At 48.4% G+C, this 19,158-nt stretch overlaps 1 protein-coding gene across 2 annotated transcripts; it reads left to right on the top strand.

Moving 5' to 3' along the window:
* Window positions 1-773: 773 nt before the first annotated feature.
* On the top strand, window positions 774-10,111 carry HMGN5 (high mobility group nucleosome binding domain 5). Of its 2 annotated transcripts, XM_050901832.1 has the most exons (6): window positions 774-990; window positions 2,357-2,386; window positions 2,931-2,960; window positions 3,897-3,947; window positions 7,973-8,116; window positions 9,426-10,111. In XM_050901832.1, the coding sequence occupies exons 1-6, from the start codon at window positions 976-978 to the stop codon at window positions 9,471-9,473; spliced, it is 318 nt and encodes a 105-aa protein (XP_050757789.1). In that variant the 5' UTR covers window positions 774-975; the 3' UTR covers window positions 9,474-10,111. The 2 variants fall into 2 exon arrangements, with proteins under 2 accessions (XP_050757789.1, XP_050757788.1); XM_050901831.1 differs by lacking the exon at window positions 774-990 and having other exon boundaries at window positions 2,315-2,386.
* Window positions 10,112-19,158: the final 9,047 nt, after the last annotated feature.

Genomic DNA, 19,158 nt, shown 5'->3' with positions numbered 1-19,158 from the left:
CCCCGCGGGGCCGGGGCGGACAAAGGCCGCAGCCCCCTCCGCGGGCTGAGGTAACCCGGGGCGGGGGGGGGAGGTTGACGGCCCTTTCCCCACAGGTACCGCAAAGGCGGGAGAAGGCGGGAGATGGCGGCCGCCGCCGGCCGGCCCAGCTCCCCCCTGCCCCGGCCTCTACCGCCGACCGCCCTCGGCTGCCAGGCCGCAACGCCCCGCGGCATGGCGGCCCCCCGCAGCCCCGCGCGGCAGGAGGGCCGGAGCCGCCGCCGAGGCGGCCATGTTGTCGTCCTGCGGCCTGTGGTAACTTTCGGGGAAGTTTCTTTCCCGGCCTCTGGGGGGAACGCGGGGAAGGAGGCGGGGGGGGTGGGGGGGGTGGGAGGCGGGGGGGGAAATCTGCGGCCGCCGGGGCAGGACGCGGCCGTGCGCGGAGGCGCTGGGAGAGGCGGCGGGCCGGGGGCTGCCCCCGCTCCGCCTCGCCTCGCCTCCCCGCCCGCCCGCCCGCCGCGGGCCGCGCTCGGGCTGCCGGCGGCGCCCTCCCCGCCGCGGCGGCGGCGGCGCCGTATTCACCGCGCGCTTTAGGCCGGCTCCGCTGCGCAGACAGCGTAGAGCCGCCGTCCCTCCGTCTGCGAGCGTCTCTCGCGCTACGGCCGCCGCCCCGCCCCCCCGCCCGCGCCCCGCCTCCCGGGCCTCTGCCGGCGCTCCCATTGGCCGCCGCGGCCGTCACTCGGCGGCTGGGCCCATCTCGCGCTCCCCATTCATGCAGTTTGGTTGCGTGTTGGTGTATTTTACTGTTTGCAATAAAGAGGGGGGGATTTTTTTTTGTTCAGTTTCTGCTGCAATTAACTCTTGGTCCCTTATACATCTTTCTTTTTTTTTTTTTTTTTTTGCAATTTTGCAGAACGGTTGAAACAGTTTTTTGGTGGTCACATTTATTTTTTATATATACCTATATATTTTGCAATCAACTATTAAGGTGCAACTATGCCCAAAAGAAAGGTAAGTACAAAAAAAAAAATAGGGGAGACAGATGGGGAGCGAAGGGGAGAGATCAAAGCAGCATTTGCAAAATTATCTGTAAATTTTTGCGCGCGCGCGTGTGTGTGTATGTGGAGTTTTTGCATTTTTAATTTTTTGTGTATGTGCTAAAGTGGAGCTGGGACTGGAGGGAGAGGGCTAGGGCGTGTGTTGGGGCTGCTCGGCGCGGGCAGGGGAGCCTGTGAGTTCACTTTGGGCTGTTTTGTTTGCAAGGAGAAGGCTGAGCAGTGTCTCCATGCTGGATTACAAACAGCCATAGTGCTGCTGCTGCCCCTATGGAGAACACAGGCAGGCAGCGCTAGGCACGGAGGGCTCTGCCGCTCGCCCAGCGCCGAAAACCCCGGGGCCGAACGGCCTCAGCCCTCCCGGCCACCTCCGGGAGCATTTTAGGGCGGATCGGGCCATTCCTCGAGAGGATTTGGGTTTAAACGGTGCCTCTTTCTCCTGCGTTTGCCTTTGTTCTCCTTTTTTTTTTTTTTTTTTTTTTTTTTTCCTCCTCTCCTCCTCTCCTCTCCCACTTCTTGTCATACCAGATGGTTGTGCAATGGTAATTCGGTGCCATTAGGCGGCGCAGAATTTGAAACTGTCCTTGAAGGAAGGGAATTCACCACCATAATTAGTTCACTTCGCCTCGGCGGGCTCCACCGGATCCCTCCACACACACCCCCCCCCCAAACACCCCCTCACCCCCCACAACCACCACCCCCTTCACCAGTCCCGACCTCAGGTCCCCCGCGACAGGGTCCCCGTTGGCCGCCCTGCTCGGCGCGGCTGAGGAGGAGGAGGATGAGGAGGAGGCGGCGGCGCGGCCGCCCCCCCCACCGAGACCCCCCCCCCGCCGGGACCCCCGCCCGCCCGCGGGGCTTCGACCCGGTTCCCGCCGCCCCCGGCCCCGCCGTCGGCGGGGCCGGGGGCGGCGGGAACCGGGTCGAAGCCCCGCGGGCGGGTACGAACGCGGCGAGGCCGGGTGGCCGGCATTGTCCTTGCGCGGGGGCCGGCGACGACCTTGTTGTGGCAGGTAATTTGGCGGGAACTTTTTAAACGCGGAGACGCCTCGGCGCGGTGACGTGCGCCCGGCGGCCCCGAGGCATTGTGGGAGTTGTAGTCCGTGAGGCGATGGGGATGGCGGGGGGGGGGGATCGATTTCCCCTCTCGCTGCTGGCCCGGGGAGCGGGGAAGGGAGACGGGCGGTGCGGCTCACCCCCGTGGGGTCTACCGGGTGGTTTTGGGGGTTCCCTGCCTGCCACCGGGCTCCCTTCAGGTCTCCGGCCGGTAAGCGCGGGGGATGGCACCGCCTTCTCACCTCAGTCTCTCGCTTTCCTTGCAGGCTCCAGCTGAAGGCGAGGCAAAGGAGGAGGTAGGAGCTGCTTCTCTGGTGCCGGTCCCCACTCCTCCAAGAACTTCTGTGGTGCTCCATATAAATTACAAGGGTCTGCGGCCCCCGGGGGTGGGTGCAGGCCCGGGCCCCGCGCCTGGGTTCAGGGTGCCCAGGCCCATCCCTTGGCCTGTCAGCTGAGGTGGGCGCTGGGTGTCCCGGCTGCAGCCAGCAGCTCCGCCGGGCTGAGGCCAGAGGCCGTCGGTTCCAATGGGGACGTGTTCCCTTTAGCCTTACAGGCAGTGGCTCGGTGGCAGAGCCTTAATGGCACAACTCCTGGAAGGAAAGAAACTTCATCACTTACCACCTCAGCGGGGTAAAAGGGCGGCGGCATAGAGTGAGAACTATTGAACAAAACGGCGCCTTTGGGAAGTCATCGCCATAATGCCCGTAATTGCATAAATCCTAGAATTTGTATGGGGCTTCCTGACGTAGTGCATGTGTCGCGTTATTCTGGGTTGCAGTTCTGAGAAAGCACTGCTTTATATGCTCTCTGAATTTTAGTGACACGTCTTTCTTTACGCAGCCAAAGAGAAGGTCGGCTAGACTATCCGCTGTAAGTATCTGTATTTACTCTTTTAATATTACATCACGTGGGATGCTAAGTTCTAGGGGACAGTTATAGAGAAACTGTTTGTTTTTTTCCACCAGTATTGTGAAAGGCATGGTTAGAGTATTGCAATATTTAAAAGTAAAATTCCTGTTCTGTGTTTCCAGTCCTTGAGTATCGACACATTACAGGCTTACTTTTAGACATTTCACGTGAGATACAACATGGTGTTAGTTAACATGCAATCTGGATGCATGAGTATCCAGAGTCAAGGAATATTGATTTCAGGATGCATTTGTTCTCTGTAGGTCTTCTCCATACAAATACCTGCTCATAGCTCTCTAAATTGCCTGCTCTCTCCTTATATTTGTAATTTGCCCATTGATTTTACGGGCCCAAGTCTTGGGTAAACTGAGACCTAGAGGGTGTAAATCTGTGTCATGCGGTAGGGTTCAGCCCAAAGTCACAGCCTTAAACAGGCTCTTGGCATCCTTTTCTACAGACACTTAGTGCACCCAGCCCTTTTTTAGGCCATCTTGGGAATGCCAAGTGGATAATGGTTGCTATTTAAAAAAGAAAGTACTTAATTTTAGTGAAAGCTAAGATGCGTATTCGTACGTAGAGTTATGTCCGAATGTTAATACCTTTCATTTTTGACACACGCTTGCCTTCACAGCAGACAGTGACACCCAGACACAGTCATGATCCACTTACTACTACTATCAGCAACTGTACCATAACCACCGTAACATACAGGAGGAAACGTGGGCTTGGATAACGAAACATACTGATCTGTCTCTGACATTTACTCCTTTGTACTACAGAATGAAGCAGGCAGCTCTAAGCTATTTTTTGTTTGAATAGTTTTCAAAAGTTATCAACATATTGCTAAAACATTTATAGCGTTCATCTGACTCTGTTTCTTATGTATGTTTTGTACAGAAACCTGCTCCGCCTAAACCGGAGCCGAAGCCCAAAAAGGCAGCACCTAAGGTAAGTGTTCCGAGATCTCTTGAGATGAAGTTATGCTTTTCTTTCTCAAGGTGTTTATAGGGGGAAAAAAACATCCACAACTAACCATTTTGGTTTTTCATGATTTTCGTTAAAGAGTTAAGATTGAATTATGTGAGTTAAAAGAACGTGAAAGATGTAAAGGTAGTTTCATCCAGTTCCTAGTGAAGGAATGTGGTAAACCGAACAGATTTTTAAATCAGTTGTGGTGAGGCTTTACTGCTTGCCTTGCGAGGCCATTCCGAAGTTTCATCTAAAGCATTGTTGGGAAAACGATGCTTTGAATAGAGATCAGAGAGTCAATTAGAGGGCATTGAAAATCATGCTTTTAATTACAGTTTCTTACTATGTTTTCATCCAAAGGCACTCTTTTCAGTTATCAGTTTATCAACTTTTAATCACTAGGGATAAAGTTCTACATACCCGTTTCCTTAAGCTGGATATTTTTGGAAATGACAAAAATATTGGCATATCTGACAGTATAGTTAGAAAAGAAACTATTTAAAGCCCCTTTTTGCTTTGGAGCAACAGTTTGAAATTTAAAAGGGGACAGTTCTGCAATCCATGAGGTATTTCTTTATACCCCCTTCCTGTCACAAACTTCCCCAGCGGTCACAGTTTGCAGTGCTTTTTTTAAAGATTTAAATCTGTAAATATTCAGATTGTGTTAGGATTTTGCAGCTGGGAAAAAAAAACCCCAACAAAACTTTAGGGTTCTTCTTAACCTGTTCCCATCATACATTTTCTGTTGTGGTTTTGGATGGTGATATGGGCAAAGCACAGGTGTGAGAGGTGCTTTAGTTACAGAAGGGGGTGACAGGCTGGGAACCGGGAGCTCTTTTCTGTACATTTAAAAGGCCTTGCAACTGCCTATGGCACAGCAGACCTCCAGATGATGAAAACTGTTCGACCTCCAAGTCCTGCTATATGGAGCAGCAGAGATGTCATGAGAAACGGACAAGGAGGAGAACCCCGCTTGTCGTTTTGGGGACCCCGCATCTCAGCTCTGTAATCGCAGTGGTGTGCAGAGCAAGTTTTTCACATCTGTGTCTTGCTCGTGCAGCCGGATTTCTAGATCCCATTCCGGAGCGTCAGGGGAACCCGGGAACCCTGCTGCTCCGCGCTCCTGTGGTGCGAGCGGCTGGCACGCTCTGGATTGCATCTCCCTCTAGTGGCTGCTCCCCCGGGAGGAGGAGAGCCTGCTGCTGGCGGCCGCTCTTCCAGCCCAAGTGGCAGAGAGCTGGCTTGGGGATCTAAAAGTCCTGGGTTCAGCCTCTGCTGATGACCCATGCAGAGGTCAGTGCAGTTGCATACGACGCACGTTGTTGGTATTTTCTTTTTTTCAAGTTTGCTTTTTTATTTTTATGGAAACATCTCAGGGCTTGTACACAAAAGCTGCGTTAACCGAATCTTAGAAGTTGTGAAAATAAGCATTCAAAAGTTAAGGACTGTAAGTGACTGTCAAAACTTAGTTTGGTCCCTTACTGCCCAAGCTGTGTGGCGCGGTCTCCCTCTGGGATCATACACGGTTTAGTTCTGCTGGGAGTCGTGCCTTGGTCATCGCCCCGCACATTGCCCTCCAGCTGGACTTGGAAAGCGTTGGTCCTCTTGCTTCTAAGGTGCTGGTTTGAAGGCAGGATACTTGAGTTGCATTTTTGGCTCTCTAGAGCTCCTCATACTGGATCAATATCTCTGCAAAGGGGGATGTAATAAGAATTGTGCAGGCATCTTTAATTCTTGTTTCCCCCAAATGCTTAACTTCATAACCTTCAGGTTCTTTGAATGTTTCTTTTGTGTGTCAGAATAGATTTCACCGTTTAAACTTAGCCACATTGAAAAACATAGAGCTGGGAAAAAAGTTTTATCACTTTATAAAACACATGACCTTATTACTGAATTGATGTTGCCATCTGTATAGAAAAAATATTCAGGAAAATTAATACAATGGTATTAGCTCAGAACTAGCTGAAGGTGGAAGAAGCTTGGAAATTGAAAAATAACATTGTCTCCCTGGGTGTTTTTTTTTCCTGGACTCACTCGGTTGTGGAAGGGGGCTTGATCCCTTACAGAATAGCCGTTAGCTTGTCCCCAGAAGCCATGGATCTTGCGGAACAGAGCAGAGATCCCGGGATCCTCGCTCAGAGCTGTGTGCTGCGAGACACTTCCTCTGCGGTCAGTCCAGCCATGGAAGCCAGTGTCTGTGGATTCTCCTCAAATGCTTTCTTGAGAGGGGCTTTACCAGCAAAGAGTGGGCTGCAGAGAATTACAGTTTTAGCTCTGTTAATACTTTGTTGTCTTTTTTAAATGGGGTAAGGGAAAAGATACCCTTCTTCAAACAACCCCAAGTCTTTAAAAATCCTTTATGGCTTACACTGGAAGAGCAAGTGACTAACACGCCTGTGCTCATGAGTTTGGGGCGTACGGGCGCTCCCGGAGGAACCCTTCACAGTGGACGACTTACATGTGCTTCAAAGGCCTGATAAGGTCTGTCCAAGTGACAGAGCAAACCAGTACCATAGTAGTACTGCAATTCTAAATCTTACTGCCAAACAGTACCAGAATACTTGGGTGCTGATATTACTGTGATATTTATCTTTTTTCTCCTTCTCCTGAAAGTTGGAGGACTGTTCAGCCAACAGAGGGATAAAAGAGTGAGTGGAGGCATACTCTTCTCTTTCTTCCTCTGATGACTCTCTTCCTTCTCCTGGAAAGAGCCACCACATATCACTGATAAGTCAGTCCTCAGAGAGGAGGAGAGGCTTGCTGAGAGTGGGCACAGCCCAGGAGAAGGGGGCTCCTAACACCGTATTGTAGTGTAGTTCCCCAGATGGGCTGAAATCCCTCAGCAAGGTCACACTGGGGAGTGGGAGGTTAGAGGGGAAAGAGACCCTCACCCATTTGAGCGCTGCTAACCTCCTGCCTTAAATTTTCTGCATTATTATAGGAGTTGGGGTTAATTTTGGTGAATTTTTAATCATCAGTATCATTGAAGAATCAGGTGACTTTGCCCCTTATACTCTGTATCTGACTTTACCCTGAGCAAGCAGCTCATTTTTAATGTATATTAATTTTGTACACTCAAAAGCGAGGTGTTGAAATAAGAAAGTATGCTTTTTGTAACTTCTAGTCGCTGCGACAGCTCCATCTTCTGAGTAGAGATACATATATATTCAGTAATTATCTGTTTGTCTTCACTTACCTGTGAGTAGTGATTTTGCAGATATTTATGGTTCCTTTGATGGAACTAGGTTAATCAAGCGAGGAACTAAGCTAGTTTGCTTAGTGCAGTTACTTATTGGCAGCAAGAGGCAGATTCTTGGAAGTGAAACTAATGAGAGTCGTGCTTGTTACTGTATTGGGGTTGGGATCTGACCTTGCCATATAGAAAACTATTACTACAGAAGTTGTAGCATCAAGGTTTGTTTTCATTTAGCCTGATCCACATATAAGAAACATATAAGAAACTGCCATTAAATAATAAATGCAAAGTTCCCGTTATTGAAGTGATGCTGTTGAGCCCCCAACTTGTCTATCACACAAATGGTTTATTATAGTAAGGAATATTTCTGGCAGGGAAGGGGGAAAGTCCTTTGACTACAGCTTTGTTACAGTTTTCTAAATAGGCATTAATAGCACATCTGAATTATTCTGGTATTTCCACTAGTTGTACATGTTCTTTTTGTTCTGTGGTATGCCTTTCAGCAGCCCAGCAGAAATACAGGCCAGTTCAACATTTTTTAGCTAATTTAATTGAATGCTTATTTAAAATAGGAATTCTTTTAACCCCAGCCATGGCTGCTTTTATATTATGCACTTCCCAGTCGCACATTCAGGACAGAGTAGAAGGAACGCACTTCTCCTTGGAAACTTTCATCTCATCTTTGTCAATAGGAAGTTCAGTGTGTAGAAGCGGGTTGTGTAGATGGTTTTGGAGTTGAGAATGTGCCTATGCAGATGTACGAGGTGGAAATCGGCGTTTACCGTATCACGGTCTGTTTTCTTAACAGAAAGAAAAGGCAGCAAATGATAAAAAGGAGGACAAAAAGGCAGCAACAAAAGGGAAGAAAGGAGCCAAAGGCAAAGATGAAACTAAACAAGAGGATGCTAAAGAAGAAAACCACTCTGAAAACGGAGATACCAAAACTAATGAGGTACTTTAGCTACAGTAAACATGGGAATAAACACAGATGTATTGGTAATACATCTGCAGGAGCTAACGATTGGGCCTCCTGGTCAGAAGGTGGTGTGTTTCACTGCCGTCCTGTAAAGACAGACCAGCCGCAGTATCGGCACAGGGCAACTCCCAGGGAGAGCCTGAAAGAATAGCATTCTCCTTCAAACTCATTCCTGCTGTGTGATAGAGCCCTTCCACAGGTGGCCTGTGCTATCGTAGCGTCCCTCTCAGGGTTGGCACAAGAGCAATGCAGAATATGTGGGGAACAATAGAGCTCAGTAGGATTGCTATCCAACCCTGAGCTGACTTTGCATAGCCTCTCTGGACTGCTGGATTGCCTCTTCTGCTCAGCACGGGTTGGTCCTGTGCCAGAAATCTGGTTTTAAGTTTTACACAATTCTTTAAAACAATTCTTCGCCTCAGAACAATTCAACAAGAGATCTGCAAAATAAACTTGGTCTTGTCTCTTGATCTGCAAGCCTCTTTCTTACAGGTTCTTACTGTATCAGCTACTTACCTAAGAGCTGCCATTTGCTAGGACTAGCTACGAGCTTCAGTCAGCTCCTGATGGCCTTTTCCTAGCACAGTTCTTGCTGATAGTAGAAGCGCCACGTTTGCTACGGGCTCCCTTTGCCCCCGTAGGCACAGACTAGCCTGTTGTGTTCTCTGTTGCTTTTGATTTACAGTGATCTCTCTTCATGTGTTGAGTATCATTATCCAGTTAATGGGTTGCTTATTCTTTCATTTTTAAAACTAATTCAGGAGCTTCTTTGCTAAAAATTAATATTGGGCTAATGTACTTCAAAGGATCTTTGATAAGAGCTTTGCCATTTTGATGTGTTGACTTAAAAAGTAATAGCAGACATTTTTAGAGAAAACAGGTGAGAACCAATTGCCCCGAAGTTTGGACAACAGACAAGTGTCACGGTTTTATGTGTAATTCTTACACTTCCCTGTGACTTACAGAGCTGAGGACTTGAACTTTCCCTAGCGTATGATTGATCCTGAGCTAAAAAACGTTCTAAACTTCTGCCTCTTTGGAGGCACTTAACATTCCAAAATTAACTCGATCATCAATTAATACTCGTCAGTGTTTTAATTTTTAGAATTACCGGCCGACATGATGTTGTGTTGATATTTTCTGTAGTAGCTGTGCGTTCTTGTCTGTCTACGCAAAGTGGTGTCCATGTCTGTGCTAACAAACTAGTATCTCTTTGATGCTTGTTAGAATGGAATCCGATTAGCATTACGAATAATATTTCTATTCTTCCCAAACACTTTTATAGGCACCAGCTGCTGAAGCATCTGATGATAAGGAAGCCAAGTCCGAGTAATGTTAACCCTGCCCTATATCTCCATCATTTGGTATCCGTACCTCCATGCTGTATTGTTAACAGAGAGGAATATTTTTATCAACTATTTTATAAATGCAGGTTTTTTTAGCATGAATTTAATTATGGAACATCTTCATCTCGGTTACTTGGGAATTAAATCCCTAACAAACAATACAAAACAAAAAAAAAAATCATTGTTTTTAAATTTTGTGATTGTAATAGTTTGTATGGTACATGGAAAGAATAAGTGGTGGTAGCTTTTGACTTCTGTCAGTGTGTCCCTTTTTGTGTAAGTCATGCTTACAGACTTCAGATTTTAATTTTACCCTTGTATGTGTTGTATGGTTTCTTAAAGTGGGGAGGTCTCAAAACAAATAACCGTGTTAAACATTCCAGTGGTTCTGTGGGTTGCTTTTATAAAGAAGGTGAGCTATTTTCATGAAAAACCTAAGAGCTGGAAATCTGTTGTTTCCCAAATGTAATTTTATTTTGTCAGTTTTGAAAAAAATAAATAAATAAAAGTGTAATCATGTTTTTAAATGAAATACAAACATTTCTTTTAAAAGGGCAGGTTGGTTGTATGTACCCACTGTTAGGAATTTTGCTGGATTTATCTTAATAAAAAAGACTCCTCAAAAGCTGATTGTGGTTTGTTGCTTGTGCTGCAAACGTGCTGCTGGAAAGCTACCAAATTCCAGGAGAGCTGCAGTAGTGCAGGGCTTCAGGCGGAGAGAACCTGTGCGGGTAGAGAGCTTTGGGCCATAGCATGATCCGGGCTCGAGCCCCTCTCTTCTTCACTTGTGGAAACAGAAATGACTTCGTGGGCCAGCCGCTCGGCAGCCGAAAGGGGAACAGATGATTTCAGAGGAAACGTGCTGGCTTACACCAGCTGGGAACTTGAGCCGGCGCTTTCCGATGAAGGCTGACCTTGTAAACTCTTGTTACTTGCTCGAGTAAAGGTGGCACACTTGGTGTTGTCCAGTACGCCTTAAGCATTATAGCTGGTACTATAAATTCTGAAGGGTCTCGTCTGGTTTTCTTTTATGTGGCTATTAATTGATTATGACTTAGAGGGGGGTTCTTTCCTCTTAGAAATACTGCAGAAGCTTAGAGACTGCCACGTTTGCATCAAACCCTTAATAGTATGAAACAGTTTTCCGTTGATGTAGGAACGTTCGTAGTCCTGGTTAAAGCGCGCACTTCCATAACTGTTGTTTATAGCTTTCTTCTTTACACATGTGTTCCTCACAAAATGTTTTCTTGGACTCACTTAGCTTCTCCTGGCATGATAACATACCTGTGTACAGAAGTGCTTTCCATTACTGCAAGCTTCATTATTCTGGGAAATGACAGCTAGACTAGACCAGTAGTTAAATGGGGGTTGAGTGTTGGTTTTACCCAGCCTCGTTTTTGTTGCTACAGCTATTCTATGCAACTTTATCAAGGACACTTCAGATTTTCCTCTTAAAGCCTCCTTTTATATAAAGTCTCTTCACATTGATGACCAAATACATTATATATTTAATAAGAAGAAAAATGTCTGCAATGCAGAGCCCTTATCTTTTGCATTAAATTGTTTCGCAGCCCAGAAATGTGAAATACCAAGAGCTTGCATATTTTACCTCATACCCAAAACCTAACTCAGCATCCCAATGCAATGTGTCTTGTATTAAATGTGTGTTTCAGCATCAGTATACCCCAGGGCACTGGCTACTAGATGATGTTTAATGTGGATTTAATTTTCAAGGCCTAAAGCACCGGGGATTTTTATTCCTGCTGCACCGCCTTGCATTCTGTAGAGCTGCTCTATAAAAGCATCAGGGTTAACTGAGCTAGGTCTTCCTCCGCAGTAAAGGTGAGAGAGTATTGAGGGGCCTTTACCTCAGCAGTATATTCCCTTAATCCAGCGCAGCCTAGGTACGGTGGCTTTCGGGCGTACTCTGTAGTCTCTCCTGCAGTGAAAACTGACGGAGTGAAGTAGCTGGAATCCCTCGCCTGGTGGAGGTGTGGTGAGCTGTGGGTAAAACCGGGGAGATTCTGCGTGTCCCAGCTTGAAGACGATCCAACAATAGTTCAAATGTCGTCCTGACCCTTTTACATGTAAAAATTATATGTACTGAATTTAGCCTGCTTTTGAATAATGAAAGATCCCTAACAAGCACAGCAGCGTGCTTTGGACACACGGCACAATCATTTTTAGGGTCTGACTGCTGCTTGAAGTCGATGAGAGGTACCAATGGGCCGGTACTGCTTCAGGGAGAGAATGCATATTGGAATGAAATGTTTTATACTTGCGTATTGCCCCCGCCCCCAGTGGTTTCTCTAAAAGGGCTTAAAATAGCAAATTCAGTTCTGCAAGGAAGGTGAGCTCCCTCTCCAAACCTTGGTACCATTGAACCATTTCTCTTTGGCTTTAGCCTCTAGTCACTGAGCGTTTCAAGCATTGGTATTTAAATAACAGCAGACGCTATGAATATAGTTGATATTTTCTTCTTAGCAAAGGGCTCATCCATATGCCAAGGTCTAATCAGCCCGTCGTATGCTAATTGAGGTCATTCTGTATGTCAAGTCATGTTTCTCCATTTTAATAGGGAGGTCGTTATAGAGAAACATACAATTGAGTGTTTGGTTTTGGTTTTTTCTTCCTCTTCTAGTGCCAGGGCGAGAGTTGTTCTTAATTCTATAACTATTGTTATAATCAGATTCCTGTTTCAAATAAGTACAGAAAATTGCTTAAGAACTCTTCAGACAAACCTCCTTGCTCAAATTCATAACTTTTCTGAGCAATGGGGTATTGAGCGAGTTGCACAACTAAATAGATGGCCTGCCTTCTGCCAAATCCCCCTCATCTCTTGGTCCTGATGTCTAGACACTGAATCAAAGGCTAGCTCCACGTCAGCTCACAAGCTTTGCTTAGTTCATGGTTGTCCGAAAAGTAGGGGTTTCGAAGGGAGAAAACTCTTCTCTCCCAGTCGGTTGGGCGTACCCGCTTTCAGGTTTAGTTGGAATATGTGGACAAACTTCCCCGAGATCCTCGGCTGGCTGTTCAGCAGCGCTCTGGGTGCAAGCAGTACGTGTTTGCCTCTTCTGATGCTGGTTATGAAAGATTCATAGAATTGCTAGGCAGGCAAAATCGGCTGCGGGAGTTTGATTATCATTATTAATCATAACAAGTACAGACCTTAGAAGATGCGATGTGGCAAACAGATTCGTCAGTCTAAAGATAGTGGTGGCACTGAGGTGGCATAATGATATTTTTAGCTAGGGGAAGAGATTTACAGTGGGATTGGCAGCAGCTTGCAATGGTGAGATGCCTGTATAGCTCGTCGGTTATTGGGCAAGATATGTGTGCAGCTGTTGACTTGGATTTTGCAGTGAAACCTGGTGAAAGGAGGCGATGCTGCTGGTTATAATGTTTTAGATATTCATTGTTGTTTGAGGTAGTTTGACAAACCTTAGGTCCTGTTCCACAAGCAGACTGTGAGCACTGCTGATGCCGTGACCTACAAATCGTTAAATCTTACATGCAGAGAAAACCCGTGCGTCAGGGTGAGTGCGGTCTGTGGTCCGCTGTGCTAAGCACTGTTGGCCATTTGAGTGACCAGTGCCAGGCCCGGAAGGTGTCGCGGTGTCAAGAGGACAGCAGAGTGGTTCGGGTGGGAATCAGTGTCTGGGGCCACGTTATCCTGTCCAAATAGAAACCCTGATGGTGTACAGCTACAGAGTCAAGGTTAACGTAGTGAGATGGCAGTGAACAACGACCCAATTTTAGCGCAACACCGAAGTGATCATGTTAATGCTTCAGACTCGTCTTCCTGCTAAGGAAGTTCACCGTAATGATTTTGTTTAGTAGCAATCGTTGGACAAAGCAGGGCTCTTCACTAGGATTTTTGTTTTGTCATTCTTGCCAGGCTTGGTGCATCAATATGACTCCTGTAACTTTTGGTGCAGGCTCCTAGTGCCGTGTGGGGCTGAGGTAACTTCAGGATGCCTTTAAGAGAAAGTACCGAGACTTCCCATTCCTCACCATAATGCATGTTCTTACAGGATCTTCAACAGAACTTGGGCAAGCATTTGCTTATTGTTTAGTCAGAACAATGAAAGGCTTAGAAAAACACTGCTCACCGTCCTGGAGAGTGAGGTTTGAAACAAGAGGGAGCACCTCTAGACTTCTTCCTGGTGTCCATCATCAGCAATGTGCTGGAGCGGCACAGCGGGAGGAACAGGAGAGAAAAAGCATGGCTGCCATCAGCAAGCAGGAAATGAAAATCACCGTGAGGTCCTTGGGATTTAAAAAAAAAAGGGTAAACGGGGGAAAGAACACAAAAACCCCAACCCCCCCCCCAAACCACATACAAGGAAGGCTTTTGTCGGTACATCCTACCTCCGCCTTCGCTCCTTTGAACGAAGTGACTGCACGCCAAAGCGAGAAAATCCAACGGGTCTGATTTTCAGATCAAGAGCAACTCCCCGGTAGTTAATGGAGTTACATTGGTGTTAATCTGATGAAGTAGAAAGAAAATTGAATCCCCTGAATAGAAACGGATGGCTCTTCTTTCTAATTGTCCCAGTGGTGATGTTCCTTCCCCATGCAGCTGGCGTGGGAGCCCCTGCTCTGAAACCTAATGCCCTGGACGGGCTCCAGAGAGCCGAGAACACCCCTCGGGCCCCACCGCTGCGTGGCTTTCAAGGAGCCTCTCTCATTTTGAGACAACAATGTTAACGTGGCTTCTGGCCAGAGACGGTCCCAGTGCCCGAAAGAGAGGGGAGCTGGTCCCAAGCGAGCGTGGAGGTGGGTGGCAGAAGTCATTGGTGTCTCCTTTGGCCACCGTCCCCTGCTTTTGAAGGAGTGCGATTAGGATTGGGCTTGGGGTGACTCAAGGAGGGGATGGGGAGAGGACCAGTGTGCGGCTCCCACAGCCTTCATCTGCCCCGATTTAGCTGCCTCTGCCAGCGCTGCTGGAAGAGGACAGCGAGGGGCCGGCGGGAGAGGATCTCGGAGGAGTGAAACGCCGCCTTCCTCCTGTGCCACCAGCGAGGGAATTGCTCAAAACGTGTCAGATGGAAATACGTCAGCGATGTCCAAATGCATTAGCGTGGACTTCAGATTGACGTAACACCTGAAAGCAGTGACATGAAGTAGGTGCTTATGTGATACGAAAGGAATAAAATCGCAAATTAGAAAGCTCTGTTTCTAAAAGAGTGGAAATCAAATTGACACCATAAAGCTCTCAGAGGCATGTTAATACAATTGGACGCATCTTAAACGTTTCCAGACGTTCTTAAAAAAAGGGGGGGAAGCATAAATAACACAGGCAAAAATGCTGTATTGAAACCTAAAAATAGAGTGGTCAAGACCGCTTCTCCCTCCCAGCGTCGGCGTCCCCAGCGCGCAGCCGGTGGCTGCCAGCACCGGCGTGCAGTCCCAGGGCACGGCTGTCTGGTTTGCCGTTTGGAAATGCCTCCCTCCTGGCCAAGCGAGGTGCGTTGCTTTCATTAGGGATGAAGGGCAGCACAAGCCTGGAATTCGCAGTCAAAGCTGCTTGTAAGTTATCCGAGAGCCAAAATCCAGAAAAAATCGCCGGGGTTTTGTTTGTTTAACAATTCGGGGAGGGGGTGGAAGTACATTTCTTGGAGCTAAAACCAGATGTGAGACATCTTAGCCACAAAGCTTTCTGGTTCTCTTCTGTTTGTTTTTCCCCCAGTGAGATAAAAGAAACTGCAGAGAAGGTTTAGATTGCGGCCACTCTCGGATTTCATCCTGGCTACAAGGGTGCTGGCAGATGCTGCTCTGCGAGACCACGAATGATCTTTTTTGTTTTTCTGATAGGGGGGCCACCTTTCCCCTAGGCACACGTCTTGTAGTTAGAGGTAGGCTGTCGCTAAGCCTAGGACTGAGCCTCAGCTTTCCAGCCGGGCTGAAAGTTTGCCTCGTTTGATTTCTTCCTTCATATAACCCTATCTACCGTCACAGAGGTGCCGGCCGTAACTACATCGCCAAGCCGCGGTTCCATTTTGCATGGGACGCATCGTCTCTGCTAAGGAGGGAAGGGCTGGAGTCACCTCTCCAAGCCTCGACAGCCCAGTCCAAGGGAAATCCTGCAGGATCTGCCTGCCTTCCCCTAAGGCTGCCTCCTATAAATCTTGCCATGCTGCAAACAGAAATTTGCAAATCCAGGCCAAGCTTTCCCTGCTCCGGTTTCACCACCCATGCTGTTATAGACCGGCTACATCAACGTAGCTCTTTGGAGTAAACGCTGACTTTTCTGCTCTGTGTTTATGCCTGTGTAGCCCAGTGGGTTCCTCCTCTATACCTGGAGCATTACCCTGGGAGTAATTAAAATAATTAACAAGTGTAATTAACTGTTGGAGGGTAAAGGAGAGTTTTAGCACATTATATCAGCAACAATTAAATAAATTACCCTTTTTGTCTTGCAAAGAATTGACAGACAGGGGGGAAAAAAGGAGGAGGGAGATGTATAGACTCATGCAGTGGCACAGAGAAAGTGAATAGGGGTCGATGGCTCTTGTGTTGGAAGACAAAGCAAACAAAGAGGCACCAAATGAAATTACCAAGCGGCAGATGCAAAACGAACATATTTCACACAATGTGTAATTAAGGCGCGGAACTCATCGCCCAAATGGATCCCAAAAATCGTAACGGTTTAGTAAGCGATTAGACAAATTCTTGGAAGACGACCCAGCGGGGCTCTCGAACACAAAGATGCGTCCCCAGTGCAGGACGAGCCAAAGTCGCAAACCAGGGGAGGCTGGGAGAGGACCTGGAGCCGTCCCCTGGCTCTGCCCTTCCCCGTCACCTCCGGCCAGAGCTGGAGGCAAGGGGACACGGGCTTGTACGCTCCTTCGGTCTGAGCCCCTCTGGCCGCGCTCCTGGCACCTCGAAAGGAGAAGAACTTGCCCGCTGTCGAACGGCACACGTCTCTGGCTGTCGGTGGGGACAGGCACACAGCGGTGACTTCAGCGTGGACGTAACCGAGGTACCGTAGACTGGCGAGCTGCTGTGTGGCGTGTCCCTGCCCAGCCCTGCGCTGCTGGACCTTGGCTTCTCAGCGGCCGAAGCCGAGGAATTCAGCTGCTGCGTACGTGCCCCCGTGCAAGCGTGTGCTCAGGAATCGTTCTCCGTTGGAGCTGAATCACGGGCTCCTCCTTAACCCCCGCCTCATGCAGGGGAGGACGCACGGCAGGAAAAGGGCACCGCGTTCTTCTGCTCTTTGCAAAACTCCTTCCCTAAATGCATCCCCCCAGGGTGGCAGGTTTGCTTGGTGCTGCCATTGCCTGCTGTGGCGTAGGCTGAAGTTGAGGTGAGGGCCAGCACTGGGTTGGAGGAAGGTGGTCCAGATACCCAGCTCTCATTGTTGCTCGATTTGGGCTCGTGAAATATTTCCAACCCCTTTTTTGGCCCATCTTGACTATAAATCTTTCTAGCTTCATTTAGTGCTCTAGCCTCTAGGTGGTGGTCATGTCTGAATATTCTTGTATAACCGCACTGCAAACGTAACTTGATGATCAGGGAGGACCCTGTGAGTTGGAGGTTAATCGGCTGGTTGGGGGGGTGACGGCGCTGTGAGCAGCAGCACGTACGGGGTGACGGGCGCTCCTCCCTGCCTGCCCTGCCGCCTCTTCGGCACGGAAACTCGGGGTCTGCGTGTCCCCATCCTCCGGTCCCCACCATCAGGGACCGAGAGGCTGAGTTTTGGGCAGCCAGCCTGCTTTCCCTCGGGATGCAGCAGAACCTGCGGGTAGCCGGCGGGATGCCCGCGCTTTCCTGCTGCCCCGGTGACGGGGACGGTGGCTTGTGCCAGTCCTGCGGTGGATAAGAAGCAAGCAAGTACTCTTGTTTCATTTTGCACCTCCTACTTACTGAGGTATGTGAGCTTGGAGGAAAAGGAACAGCGGTTTGTAGAAATCCAAGTGGATACGAAGATGAGGTCACCGCTCTGTTGCAGTCAACAGAAGTTTCTCCATCAGGTTTAATAAGGTGAGGATTTCATTCTCTAAATCTTTGTATAAATTTAATGTGCTGGATAAAAGGTGATAGTTATAATTCGTAATGAGAACTATGGAAAACCAGGCCAGCTGAGCAGGGAGGCAGCAGGGTCATCCATGGAGGATACGGAAGTTAAAGCACAGCAAAGCCCTCCCGGTGCCCTGCTCTTCTTCCAGAGGTTTTCCATGCAGCACCTATAACTTGCTATAAGTTGAAATCTAGGCGGCATCATACGGCATCATCCTACATGTACCAGTTCTGCCTCAAGTGTGGCAGTTCGGCTCCGCTGCCTTTTTGGATTGAAATCTAATACCTCTCATATGGTCCACGTCTCACAAAGAGATGTGTTTTCTTTTCATTTCTTCCTTGGACTTTTCAGTCAATGGGCAGCTGGAACCGACAGCAGAAACTCGGTCCTGCCCCGCAGACCTTCACCTGCCTGGTCAAACTTTGGTAGGACCATACCCTCTGCCATCCCCGGGGCCCTGGCTGCAGGAGCCGTGGGCCCGTTCGTTATAACACAGCCGTTACGGCACTCACTGATTTATGTTTATTTAGTATAGCTCACGTTTACCTTCTAGGATTTGCATAAAAGAAACTGCTTTAATAAAACAGAGAGACCATACAAGAGCTGAAAGAGAAAAAAAGGTAAGGAAAAAGGCTGTTGTAGAAAGGTCTCTTGCACGTCCAGCCCCGCTGCCTCGCGTGTCACGGGAAATTCGGCCGTCTGACATGAAAACAGGGTGGGATTCACTGGAAGAAGAGCATATAGCTCATCTTTCGTTAGAGATTTATTTTAAAAAGATCCCTGTCTTGGCCTTAAATGAACTGCAGGTGCCAACTTGCCGAGCTGTCCTTTCAACTTTGTCCCATTTTCCGGAAAAGGAGCCTCTTATTTTCACATCCACAGTGAACAGTTGGGACGCACACGAGTATGTGGGCACTCAGCTCCGTAATTGGAGATGCGCAGTCTGGTATCTGAGCATTCAAAGCTGTAATTAATGGGTTTTCTTGCACCAAGAAGAGCCTGACGTTACGTAAACCGGGCTGGAAATGATCTGCGCTGAAATACCACGAGAACAGGGTCCTGCAAGAACAGCCTAATGAAACCCAGAGCAGTAAGCACTGGGAGTCCTAGTGCTGTTAGCTACGAACAACCGGAACAAAACAACCATCTTGCTTTCATAACTCTCTCTCTCGGCGTGCAGCTGCGAGCCCGGCGGTGAATTCGGGGCAGACGGCGTCCTGCCGGCGCTGGGCTGCCGTAAGCCGGGTCTGACCCGCCGCTGCGGTCTGTACCAACGCGGTGTAGAAACGTTGTCTAGAAACAACTGGTTTAAAGGTGTTGGGAGACACGTGCCGATGACTGGAAGACGTCTTGCTTGGTGTGTGCGGAAGGAGCCCCGGTTTGTGCAGAGGTCAGTGGCGGTTGCTTGCGTGCCACGGTCAGCTCCTGGGGACGTCGGCAATGGCCACGGCGCCAATTGGTAAATTAGAATGGGTCTGTGAAAGCATCTCACCAGCACCTTTTCTAAAAGCCAGATATATTTTATGGAGCAGATAATAATTGCTCCATATATCTTTTACAAGCCATGGGGTAGGCTATGCACATTTTAAAAATGATCCAAATGCATGTTTGGACAGCCAGCAGCGCGAACTGGCTTCGAGCCATCGCAG

Source organism: Gymnogyps californianus, chromosome 9 (genome assembly GCF_018139145.2).
Source record: "Gymnogyps californianus isolate 813 chromosome 9, ASM1813914v2, whole genome shotgun sequence".
Classification (NCBI taxonomy): Eukaryota; Metazoa; Chordata; class Aves; order Accipitriformes; family Cathartidae; genus Gymnogyps; species Gymnogyps californianus.
The sequence above is the reverse complement of the archived record's forward strand: the minus strand, read 5'-3'. Positions and strand labels throughout refer to the sequence as shown.